Source organism: Ranitomeya imitator, chromosome 1, assembly GCF_032444005.1.
Source record: "Ranitomeya imitator isolate aRanImi1 chromosome 1, aRanImi1.pri, whole genome shotgun sequence".
Lineage (NCBI taxonomy): Eukaryota > Metazoa > Chordata > Amphibia > Anura > Dendrobatidae > Ranitomeya > Ranitomeya imitator.
Window position 1 is genome coordinate 981,681,312 of NC_091282.1, and position 13,982 is coordinate 981,695,293.

At 41.6% G+C, this 13,982-nt stretch overlaps 1 protein-coding gene across 1 annotated transcript; it reads right to left on the minus strand.

The window, feature by feature from the left end:
• Positions 1-809: 809 nt before the first annotated feature.
• Positions 810-1,235, minus strand: LOC138652915 (uncharacterized). Its single transcript, XM_069743165.1, has one exon. It carries the CDS (start codon positions 1,233-1,235, stop codon positions 810-812), a length of 426 nt encoding a protein of 141 aa, XP_069599266.1.
• Positions 1,236-13,982: the final 12,747 nt, after the last annotated feature.

The following is a 13,982-nucleotide window of genomic DNA, read 5'->3' on the forward strand; positions in this document are numbered from 1 at the left end:
TCCACCACCACCAAAATGGTGTTTTTCCATTGCGAGGTTGGCAACTCCACAATGAAATCCATGGAAATGGATCCCCATGGACGGGATGGGGTGGGTAGGGGTTGTAATAGACCCGTCGGTGAAGAACGTGGTGTCTTGCATCTCGCACACACTTCGCATGAAGAGACATAATTTAGAACATCTTTTCTATAAGTGGGCCACCAAAAGAAACGAGTCTTTAGGACTCCTCTATGTCCCGCTATCTTGGAGTCGTGGATGAGTTGTAGTACTCTCAGTCTGACTGTTTCAGGTATATACAAATGTTGGCCTTGAAACCACACACGATTCTTATAAACAAGACTTACATCCCTAGGAGGTTCCGCCAGAAAGGAATCTGAATGGTATGCCTCCTTGATGTCATTAAGTAGGTCTTAATTGTGAATCACTCCCAGGAACCTGGAATCGGGAAGAATAGTCTTAGAAGTAGTGATTGGAGAGGTCTCAGTTGAATGGATCCTAGAGAGTGCATCTGCTTTTCCATTGCACGACCCTGGCCTATAAGAGATTACAAAATTGAATTGATTCAAGAACAGACTCCAAAGAGCCTGGCGAGGAGTCAGGCACTTAGCTGATCTGATAAATTCAAGATTGCGATGGTCGGTCAGGACGACTATCTGCTGTGCAGTTCCCTGAAGATGATGTCTCCATTCCTTGAAGGCAGCAATGATGGCCAACAATTCTCTATTGCCCACATCGTAGTTCCTTTCTGCTGCAGACAACCGCTGTGAAAAAAAAGCACAGGGATGCAAAACATTCTTCTCACCTGTTCTCTAGGAGAGTATAGCTCCGATGGCACAGTCAGAGGCATCCACCTCTACTATGAAGGCCAGTTCAGGGTTGGGATGCACTAGGATAGGTGCTGTGGTAAATTTACTCTTCAGGTGAGAAAATGCTTCTTGGGCTTGAGGAGTCCAGGAGAAGGTAGATCTTTTACGGGTAAGTTGCGTGATAGGTGACACTACCTCAGAAAAGTTCCTAATAAAATGCCTGTAGAAATTGGCAAACCCGATGAAGCGCTGTACTTCCTTCACATTCTTCGGAACTGGCCAGTTCTTGATGGCTTGGGTCTTACTTTCATCCATACAAATTCCTCGTGATGACATTACATACCCCAAAAATTGAATCTCGGTCTGATGGAATTTGCATTTTTCAAGTTTGATATAAAGATGATTCTGTCGTAGGCGTTCTAAGACCATCTTCACGTGTCCATGATGTTCCTCTGTAGAGTTAGAAAAAAATCAAAATATCATCTAAATAAATCACTACAAAAGTATCCAAAAGATCCCTGAAAATGTCGTTCACTAAATGTTGGAAAGTTGCTGGGGCATTACATAGACCGAACGGCATGACTAAGTATTCGAAATGTCCATAACGTGATTTGAATGCGGTCTTCCATTCATCCCCAGGTCTAATACGGACCAAATTATAGGCCCCACGGAGATCCAGTTTAGAAAAAATCTTGGCATGCCGTCGTACTCTCTCCAATAACTCAGGGATCAAAGGCAGTGGGTAACGGTTTCTGATAGTAACCTTATTAAGCTCCCGGTAATCTATGCAGGGTCTAAGAGATCCATCTTTCTTCTTCACAAAGAAGATGGGTGCACCTGCAGGAGATGAGGAGTGGCGTATGAAGCCTCTGGCTAAATTCTCATCAATATAGTCCTTCAAAGCCTTTAGCTCGGGCCCTGCCAAAGGGTAGATCTTACCAAAGGGTATACCTGCTCCTGGCAAGAGTTCAATTGGACAATCATATGGACGATGAGGGGGAAGCTGATCAGCGTTCCTCTTGTCACATACGTCGGCATACTCATGGTACATAGCTGGTAGCTCTGAAAGCGTGGAGGATCCCTCAGGAACAGCACAAACTGCAACTTCTGGACCTATCTGTTTCTCCGGGAAGTGCAGCTCCTTGGTCTCCCAGTTAATTGTAGGGTTCTGAGCCTGCAGCCATGGCAACCCTAAAATGATGGGAAAATGGGGAGAAGCAATAAGCATAAAAGACAATCTCTCTTGATGATCTTTACCCATGAACACCTTCAAGGGTTCCGTCTCCTGATCCACTGGTCCAGAGTTTAACAGGGAACCATCCACAGTCTCCATCTGTACAGGAGTAGCTTTCTTCACGGGACGTATCCCATGTTTCTGGGCAAAAGAGATGTCCATAAAATTGCCACTTGCCCCTGAGTCAATCATGGCAGCGCTACACACCCATACCGAGTCAACCCAGAGTTTGATGGAGAGGGAGCAATGAGACTTGTTCTTCTTACAGCTCAACTGGGATACTGTTGGGGAAACTTGAAAAATTGCTGCATTTATACAATCATCAGGCTCTGAAATAATGGAGTTTAAGTCCGAGAAGTCAGTATCTATAGCTGCAGATCTCCCTAGAACTTGAGATTCGGATTTGACAGATCCCCTTTCGCAGCACTCACAGTGTATGACTGCTGCAGCAGTCTTACGAGAACGGTTGGGGCAGCTTGTAATGAAGTGCCCTGACTTACCACAATAGAAACATAGATTTTCTTTTAGTCTATGTTCCTTGCGGGCATCACTCACCCGTCTCTGTAAGCAGTCCACCTGTATTGGTTCAGGTTCTGGTTCCCGTGTGGTCCGGCTCACAGACTCCTTAGCTGGGGAGGAATGCAGGAAATGATTAGGACGATTAATTTCAGACCATCTCTCCTGTCTGCGTTCAGTAAGACGGGCATCAATACGGATGCAGTAGTTAATAAAGTCTCCCAACGCGGTGGGAGGGTCGGCACGAGCAAGTTCATCTTTAATCATAGGAGACAACCCTTTACGGAAAATTGATTTCTTTGCGGAACTGTCCCAAGTGGTATCAAGAGCCCATCTCCTGAAATCCAAGGCATATTCAGCTACTGAGCGCTTACCTTGGCGCAAAGCCAACATGGCTGCTTCAGCTGTTGCACCTCGGTTTGGGTCATCAAAAACATGCCCCATAGCTGAAATGAAAGCTTCAAGATTATTTAGACATTCATCCTCAGTCTCAATCAGGGGGTTTGCCCACATCAGAGCTTTGTTGGAGAGCAGCATGATTATGGTTAGCACCTTGGATCGTTCGGAGAGAAATTGTGAAGCATGAGCAGAGAAAAACAGTTTGCACTGATTAATAAATCCCCTAAATTTTTCCCGTTCACCGCCAAAGCGGAAAGGTGGCAACTTTGGAAACCCAGAACCCGGGGATGTGGATGGTGCCAGGGCTCGTTCCTCCAGAGCCTCAATCCTGTTTCGCAATTCCTGCGTATTTTGTCCGAAAACTTGCAAGTTGTGATTATTAAGATCTTGCTGGCTTGCAAAGCTGGTCTTTAAAGCCTGAATATCCGCAAGAATCTTATCAGTAACTCCACATAAATCTTTTACACGAGCCTCCATCTTCCCAGATATTTTATGGCAGAAAAGCTGGAAAAAAGGAAAGAGCGCACAATAGTGTTTACCTGTGGTAACACACCTGGCTGAAAAAAGGGAATGCGTTCACCTGAAATGGTTGTGAGAAGTCACAACCACTGTCATCACAGAATGTATAAATTATTATCTTCCCAGATCCTTTAAGATAGAAATGCTGGAAGAGAAACAAGGGCGCACAATAGTGTTTACCTGTGGTAACACACCTGGCTGAGAGAAAAAAAAAAAGAATGTGCTCACCTGAAATGGTTGTGAGAAGTCACAACCACTATCATCACAGAAGGTATAACTGGATATCTGGCATTCACAGTCCACAGCAGACTCTAACGTTGGCTTCAGAATCTTGTCAAATGTAAAATACAAACCCAAAAGAAAGTATCCAGAAAAGTAATATAACAACATATAAATTTTATTTAGATAAAACATAACATAACATGGTTGTACAACAGTGAATTAAAAAGCATGTACAACATGCTATAACGAAACATAAAAACAAGAAAATTCATAAGAGGTATATATGATATATATGTATATAAAGTAATTAAGAGGGAGTGGGTGTAAACACTGATTGGTTACATGAAAAGGCTATAGGTACGTAAACTGATACAAAAGGCCGTTCAAGAGGTATATAGTATTAGCCGTTAACATGCAGGGTACATCAAATCAAGTACAAGAGATGAAATAGCTAATCAAAAAAAGAAATATATATATCTCTTTATCCATATCTCTCTCCATGGGCGTAAGCAGCCATATATTTATTAATTAATCAAATAGCAACAAAGTGCATAATGCAAATAATAATCCAAAGGTATAATGTATTTGTATAAAAATAAATGGCTGCTGAGCACTATAGGGCAATAATAAGGCAAGCAGAAGATGATAAATTTCACATTAAATAAAGCAAGCCATATTAATGAGATATATATATAGCACTACATAGCTCAAAATAGCTCAAAATAGCAAGCCATGGGTATATCAAGATAACCCTGCAAGAAAGCCAAGATGGTAAGGTGATCACATGTAAAAATACCCACCAGTGAGAACAACACCGCTCCCTCACTGCACTCCAACGCGCGTTTCGCTTCCGCTTCGTCAGGGAGTGAGGGAGACAGAGTTTGAGGGCAATATATGGCAAAGACACAGCTGCAATCAATAGGAGACGCCATAATTACCGGGCGCCACACTTACCCACGCACCAGCGGCGCATCCGCTACCCCGGAACCGAAAGCACGTCACCGAGTGCGACGTGAGTCACAATTGGCGGCGCACCCAGCAGCCCCAGGGAACGGAGCGCGGCCGGCGCATGCGCAGAGCAGCGCACAGCGTCACCGCAGCCATAATGAATAATGGAAAGTTTACCAGGACCACAGATAACGATAATGGAATCATTCTCACAAACAAGTAATGGAGAATTTAAACATAGAAAACAAAAAATAATGAAAAATGAATGCGATGGATGAAAGAAAAAAGGGGGGGGGGGCAAAAAAAGAGCAAAATGTATACAAATATAAAGCATAATTAACCAATATGGAAATAGAGATAAATATGAAACAATAATAAAGAAAGAATATATATATATATATATATATATATATATATATATATATATATATATATATATATATATATATATAAAAATATAATGGAAGGAGGGGATGAAAAAAGGAATTTGTGAGATATGAAAAAATTGTAATTATATATATGCATATATGTATAATACACATATATACAAAAAAGGATATATAGCGCCATATATACAAAAGAAGGGTACACATAGCGCCAACATCACCGTCACTGTAGTATGGCCAACCTAAAAAGGAAAACAGTTAATCACACATATACATACATATACAAATGAACGTACAACAACACACAAACACATATATAAGCCCATATAAGATGATATACTAATTTTATTTGTTTATAATCAAAAAGGAAATAATAATGAACACATATAAAGAAAACAAAAGACCAATGCGCAGATACGACTCAAGGCTGAAGGACAGCTAAATGCTACTAACAATAGTTCAAAGGAAGCTCGCAAAACCCCATTGTTCATTCAAGCCGGTGGGGGCCATACTCCTAAGGAGGGTTATCCACCTACATTCTTTCTGTGCTAGCTTGGTGCTTAAGTCACCCCTCCGATTCCCGGGGTATAGGCGGTCAATGCCTCTAATCCGCAGTAAGTGGGATTGGTTGTTATGAAATTGGCGAAAATGTCTGGCCAATGGTTTGAATTTTAACATAGTGTCTCTATCGTCCAAACTAATTTTGTCAGCGGCTTTAATGTCTCTAACATGTTCTAGAATGCGAACACGTAATTCACGTGTCGTCATCCCTACATAAATTAAATTACAAGGGCAGGTTGCCATATAGATGACCATAGAAGTTCGGCAATTAATGTGATGTAAGATTTTAAATTCACGTTTGTGTGCTGAATCATGGAATACATTGGTTCTGACTATATGTTTACAAGCCTTACATGAGCCACAACTAACAGAACCCCATTTAGGGCCCCTAGATTCCCCAAAGAAGTGTGATGTGGGTGGCACATAGTGGCTATGTACTAAGAAATCTTGCAAAGTTTTGCCACGTTTAGCAACAATAGATGGTTGTTTAGTAAGGATTCTAGATAATGATGGATCCCGTAACAAAATAGGCCAGTGTTTATTAATTATATTGGACATCTCCCGCCATCTCGAATGGTAGTTAGTGATCAGACGTACCTGGCCATCAGTAGCCCTATTATTGTTTTTATTGCTGGAAATCAAAAGTGATGAGCGATCTGTACTCTTAGCACGCGAGTAGGCTCTCTGGATGTTATCCTGCTGGTAGCCTCGTTGTAAAAACCTAGATGTTAAGTCCTGAGCTTGTCTTTCAAAGACGTCGTCTTGATCACAAATTCGACGCATCCTTAAGAATTGTCCAGTAGGTATGGCTCTGATGACATGGGACGGATGGGCAGATCTAGCATGAAGCAAAGCATTTGTACTGGTAGTCTTGCGGAACACATCTGTATGTAGATTACCCAATTCATCTGTTGAAATCTTTAAATCCAAGAAGTCGATTGAGTCCTGCCAAATGGTATAGGTGAGCTTAATATTCCTATTATTGGTGTTTAAATAATCCAGGTAGGCCGCAAGATCATCATGGGAACCCTGCCAAATGAATAGGATATCATCAATGAATCTCATATATGACAACACTGATCCTAGAGAGGCTGAGTCAGTATTTTGGATGAAGTCATGCTCCCATGAGCCTATGAATAAGTTAGCATATGAGGGGGCAAAAGCCGCCCCCATAGCCACACCCCTTTTCTGTCTGAAGAAACGATCTTTAAAAACAAAATAATTGTGAAATAATACAAATTCCAAAAGTTCCAACAGAAACTGGACTAATAGGCCATCCAAAGTACGATTTGACAGATATCGTTTAACTGCAAGAATACCCTCCTCATGGGAGATTGCCGTGTAAAGCGATTCTACATCGCATGTGACAATATACATGTCATTGCTCACATGTATACCGTCCAACCTCTGCAGCGCCTCCGTAGTGTCCTTGATGTATGAAGGTAATTCTACTACAAGAGGTTTTAGATAGTAATCCAAAAACTTGGAAACAGGTTCAACAAGACTACCATTCCCTGAAATTATTGGGCGGCCCGGAGGATCAACCATACTCTTATGCACTTTGGGAAGTAGATATAGAGTAGGTACAGATGGTGATAGAATGCGTAATCCTTCCCAAATATTTTTGGATATTACCCCTTTATCAAGTGCTGTATCAAGAATCTCAAACAGCTCGCTCTGAAAAATCAGAGTAGGATCACGATCTAACCGCTCATAGCAAGCCGGGTCATTGAGCTGCTTAAAGGCTTCCCTCTCGTATTGTACGGCTGGCCAAATAACAACATTTCCGCCCTTATCAGAGGGCTTAAAAACTACCCCCTTCATATTACATAACTCTTGTAAAGCAATCCTTTGCTCCACTCTCAGATTATCTAAGGGCCTAAAAGAGGGCAGTTGTTGGATCTCATGACAAACCATTCTGACGAATACCTCTATCGATGAATTAAGGGAGATAGACGGGAATGATTTGGATCTCTTTTTTATACATTCTGGAGATGTACCTGGTGTTTCCATCTGCTCATTCAGAAGATTCTCTAACGTCTGTATCGCCGCCAATTCTTCTTCTGTTGAAAAAATATTGGAAACATTCCTATCAGTATGGAATTTTTTTAATAATAATTTGCGAGCAAATAGAAAAACGTCCTTAATAATTGTAAACTGGTCGGATCTTGCTGTAGGGCAAAAACCGAACCCTAATTCAAGAACAGAAGTCTGTTGTGAGGTAAGTGGGATATCAGATAGGTTGATTACCTTAAGTGCACCATCCTTGTTCGCCTCTTGTCTCGGATTCTCACCAAAGCTTCGTTGAGACGTATTAAATCTTGTATTGTATCGACTGCGTACATCGGTGGAATCTTCAGCTGAAGTTGAGCTGGCAGTGCTGCCTCTCGCAACAGAACTTAAAGATACTGATTTTTTAAGTGATGATGCATACTGCCACTTGTATACTCGTTTAGTTTGAAAATCATGGAGATCCCGCTGAAATTTAGTCAGTTTCAACTGCTGAATATCCTGTTCCCACTTCGTAAATGAGAGATTAAGTTCTTCCTCAAATTTGGTAAGTTGGTCACCAATGAGACTTAGATGTAATCTATCTTGTAGTAATTTAATATCATTCTCCAATCCCTCAAGATTCTTTTTGTCCACATCAATCAGGATCTCCATAAAGGAGCGAGAGCACCTATAGCAGGCTTCCTCCCATCTTTTCAACAAGGTAACATCTTCTAAGGGAAAAGACGGAAATACCTGGATGCGTAATCCACGTGGAATTAAATTCCGTTGCAAACACTGTTCCAATGAATTTTTGTTCCACCAAGTTTTTTTTTTTTTTTTCAAAAGAATTTATTGGGTTTTCCAAACTTTTAACTGGGGAGGGTAGATCAGGGAAAGGGGAAGGGAGGGGAAGGGAGGGATATGAGTGTAGGGAAAATACCCCTATAAAAATAGGGGAGACAGCCCGTCACACAATACAGTAAAAATATACAAAGTTGAAGTGGCATTAAGATAGAGCATCATAGTAGGTTTGTAGAGTAATATAGTGGCCGTTATTTTACATACAAGAAACAAATATATGAAAGTCACACCTAAGCTTGATTAGATAACTCTGACGATGTGTTGCAGCTCCAAATATACAACCTAAAAACATAAAGGGTTACTTAAGAAAAGCATAGACATAATAAAGGCATTAGCTCTGAAGCTGTTCAGTGATGGCATATTATAAACGTAAATATACATGTCTCAAAAGCTGTCCAGTAGAGATGAAGATTATGTGAAGGCCTGTCAGGTCCCGGACATCATCAGATGACCTAAGGACTTTGTGGGCAAAATGTTCGGTTCAAATACAGGCTGTGACGTGGACTAAACGTAAAGAAATGAGATGTCCCTCAAAGTTCTCAATTTGGTTTGGGTATGGACGCAGGGCCAGGAGGAGATCTAGGAGGACCAATTCCCGCGCAATCTAGGAAGTCCGCCGCCCCGTCTGGAGAAGTGAAGGTGCGCCACTTTGCCGCAAAAAAGAATCTTAGGCTGGAGAACTGATGCCAAATGTACTGAATTCCAGCCTGCTGTAGTTTATAGGTGACGTGTTGGAATGATTTTCGTTTTTGTAGAGTATCCCTACACAAGTCCCTGTAGAAGGACAGGTGGCCGTATGGGGAAGAGAGAAATTTTGATTTCCTTGCGACATCGAGCAATGAGTCTCTTAACCAGTTGGGATAGAATGAGACAATTACGTCTGCAGCTAGATTTGACGAGAGAGACGGTGGTCTGGGTATCCTGAATATTTTCGCAACTAAGTTATTCCCTTTCGTATCAGGGAGCAAGTAGGATATCATAGATGAGACATAGTCTCCCAGTTGAGATTTTCCCACTGATTCTGGGATTCCTCGGATTTTCAGGTTGTTCTTTCTTTTAAAGTTTTCAAAATCTGATAAGTTATTCTGAAATATGTCTATATCCTTCTTTAGATTGGTCATAGGATCTGGTTGTATAGGTACACCTCCTGTATTATGGGAAGACTTCAACTCGTGACGTTCCCTAGAGGCGTCAAGCTTTTTCAGGGAGAGGGGAGGTTTGACAGAGGACACTTTAAGGTTTGAGGTTGGAACCGCATTCATTTGTGAAAAAATGTCTTTAAATAGTTTTTTGAAGATTTTCTCAGATGCTCTGGCTCCCGCTATGTCCATAGATGTTAGGAGAGCCTTACTTAGATTAACCATGAATTTCACTGAGGGGTAGCCGTCAGAGGCTGAGATTTTGTCTATCAAGGCGTAATTAGGAACCTCATAGCAAGACTGTTCGTGCTCCATGTCGCTATTATCTGAGGACCTTGACATGTCGTCTGAGCCGCTTAAATCCTCAGTGTCGTTAGACCCCTCTGAGTACTCGTCTGAGTCTGATAAGCCCTCATTGTCAAAGTCATCAGAGGAACCATTGTAGTCAAAGTCAGAGGAAGCTGAAGATTCCACAAAGTTGTCTGAGTGTGCATATTTCTCTTCTAATGGTGACATAGGAGGGTCAGGGGTTAACTGAGAACAGTCAGTATTGGGCTGATCTTTAGATAACCCTCCAGTAAGGATTTCAAGTTGTGCGTTGAGCGAGTCAATAAATGACTGAGGCAGCTTTGCAGCAAGTTCTGCTATTTCTCTAATTGAAGAGGATTTATTCCTACACAAATTGGATTTGTTTTTTGAGGATACACAGTCATTGGTGGTGCTGAGCTGGATCCCCAGCTCCAGTGATAGAACTTCTTCTTCATTGTGGCTCTGCAGTGGAAGTAAATGGGGATTGTATCTGTGGCTCTGCACCTGTTGTGAATGTAATTCTGCCCCATCCCTAGAGAGACTGTCCCAGTCTGATACTATATGTTTGTTACCGCTTTCCTTATTCATTAGTAACTTCCCCTCTCTGATCTGGGGGGATGTGCGGTGTCTAGGGTATTCTCCCTCAGAGTGAAGTGCTGCAGGCGAGCCTCGCCGCTGCACTTTGACTTCTTCTACCTCCGCCGCCGCTCCCGATGCCCGACGCCGCCTGTCCCCCTCGCCTCCAGGTACGAACTCCTGCGCTTTGTACCTTAACAAGCTGCGGTGTGCCGGGGGGATCACTCCGCGGCTGGGCTGCTGTGCTGATGCGATGTCCTCCATCGGCTCTCTCTGCGGCGCCGTATCTTGCTGTGCCTGTGTGAATCCTTGGCGCTCCTTCCTGCCTTCCCCGTCCGACATCCTTGTCCTGACAGGCGCGGGGATTCTCGTCGGTGGCGCCGCTCCACTGCTTGAGGTATCCCTCCGCCGCGTCGCTCCATTGTGGATCTCCGCAGTTTCTCTGCCTCTTACTGGCTCCTCTGCAGTCAGCGCCGGGGTTGAGGCAGGGGCAGGGGTCTTCTGTGCAGGGGTCTGGGTGGCCACCAGTGACTTTTGGGGCCGCATAGCCACCGATCTTCGGCCAGAAGCACCACTGCTCTGGTACACGGAACTTCTTTCTTCCTCCTTAGAGGGAAGCTTACTGCCGCCATTGCTGTGTTTCTCCCGGGGACTTCTCTGCCCTAATGAGGGAGATTTCGTCGGTGTGCCAGCGATTCCACTCGTTCCTCTTGGTCCTGGCATGTTTATATAGGTTAAGGAGATGAATAGTCCACTTTATAGTAAGCTAAATTAGTAGCAAACAAGGGAATAGCAGGAGCTTCAGACAAGCACGTCTGCTCCTGTCCCTTGGCAAACCACGCCCCGTTCCACCAAGTTTTGGTACGTTTATAGAGTATATCCTTCAGCCTTGATTTATCGATCTGCGCATTGTCAGAAATATCATCAGTAGAACTCCGTCCAGTTTCTTTAAAAATAGTGGATAATTGAGACAACCAATTGGAATCACGATTCTTATAATCCATAATGATTTGGTCTTTTCCAAGATACGAACCAAATAAACCTACATAGAAAAGAAATACCAATAATACCTTTAAATGGAAAACTAGGATACTGAAATACGACATATAAACCCAAAAGAAAGTATCCAGAAAAGTAATATAACAACATATAAATTTTATTTAGATAAAACATAACATAACATGGTTGTACAACAGTGAATTAAAAAGCATGTACAACATGCTATAACGAAACATAAAAACAAGAAAATTCATAAGAGGTATATATGATATATATGTATATAAAGTAATTAAGAGGGAGTGGGTGTAAACACTGATTGGTTACATGAAAAGGCTATAGGTACGTAAACTGATACAAAAGGCCGTTCAAGAGGTATATAGTATTAGCCGTTAACATGCAGGGTACATCAAATCAAGTACAAGAGATGAAATAGCTAATCAAAAAAAGAAATATATATATCTCTTTATCCATATCTCTCTCCATGGGCGTAAGCAGCCATATATTTATTAATTAATCAAATAGCAACAAAGTGCATAATGCAAATAATAATCCAAAGGTATAATGTATTTGTATAAAAATAAATGGCTGCTGAGCACTATAGGGCAATAATAAGGCAAGCAGAAGATGATAAATTTCACATTAAATAAAGCAAGCCATATTAATGAGATATAAATATAGCACTACATAGCTCAAAATAGCTCAAAATAGCAAGCCATGGGTATATCAAGATAACCCTGCAAGAAAGCCAAGATGGTAAGGTGATCACATGTAAAAATACCCACCAGTGAGAACAACACCGCTCCCTCACTGCACTCCAACGCGCGTTTCGCTTCCGCTTCGTCAGGGAGTGAGGGAGACAGAGTTTGAGGGCAATATATGGCAAAGACACAGCTGCAATCAATAGGAGACGCCATAATTACCGGGCGCCACACTTACCCACGCACCAGCGGCGCATCCGCTACCCCGGAACCGAAAGCACGTCACCGAGTGCGACGTGAGTCACAATTGGCGGCGCACCCAGCAGCCCCAGGGAACGGAGCGCGGCCGGCGCATGCGCAGAGCAGCGCACAGCGTCACCGCAGCCATAATGAATAATGGAAAGTTTACCAGGACCACAGATAACGATAATGGAATCATTCTCACAAACAAGTAATGGAGAATTTAAACATAGAAAACAAAAAATAATGAAAAATGAATGCGATGGATGAAAGAAAAAAGGGGGGGGGGGCAAAAAAAGAGCAAAATGTATACAAATATAAAGCATAATTAACCAATATGGAAATAGAGATAAATATGAAACAATAATAAAGAAAGAATATATATATATATATATATATATATATATATATATATATATATATATATATATATATATATATATATATATATATATATATATAAAAATATAATGGAAGGAGGGGATGAAAAAAGGAATTTGTGAGATATGAAAAAATTGTAATTATATATATGCATATATGTATAATACACATATATACAAAAAAGGATATATAGCGCCATATATACAAAAGAAGGGTACACATAGCGCCAACATCACCGTCACTGTAGTATGGCCAACCTAAAAAGGAAAACAGTTAATCACACATATACATACATATACAAATGAACGTACAACAACACACAAACACATATATAAGCCCATATAAGATGATATACTAATTTTATTTGTTTATAATCAAAAAGGAAATAATAATGAACACATATAAAGAAAACAAAAGACCAATGCGCAGATACGACTCAAGGCTGAAGGACAGCTAAATGCTACTAACAATAGTTCAAAGGAAGCTCGCAAAACCCCATTGTTCATTCAAGCCGGTGGGGGCCATACTCCTAAGGAGGGTTATCCACCTACATTCTTTCTGTGCTAGCTTGGTGCTTAAGTCACCCCTCCGATTCCCGGGGTATAGGCGGTCAATGCCTCTAATCCGCAGTAAGTGGGATTGGTTGTTATGAAATTGGCGAAAATGTCTGGCCAATGGTTTGAATTTTAACATAGTGTCTCTATCGTCCAAACTAATTTTGTCAGCGGCTTTAATGTCTCTAACATGTTCTAGAATGCGAACACGTAATTCACGTGTCGTCATCCCTACATAAATTAAATTACAAGGGCAGGTTGCCATATAGATGACCATAGAAGTTCGGCAATTAATGTGATGTAAGATTTTAAATTCACGTTTGTGTGCTGAATCATGGAATACATTGGTTCTGACTATATGTTTACAAGCCTTACATGAGCCACAACTAACAGAACCCCATTTAGGGCCCCTAGATTCCCCAAAGAAGTGTGATGTGGGTGGCACATAGTGGCTATGTACTAAGAAATCTTGCAAAGTTTTGCCACGTTTAGCAACAATAGATGGTTGTTTAGTAAGGATTCTAGATAATGATGGATCCCGTAACAAAATAGGCCAGTGTTTATTAATTATATTGGACATCTCCCGCCATCTCGAATGGTAGTTAGTGATCAGACGTACCTGGCCATCAGTAGCCCTATTAT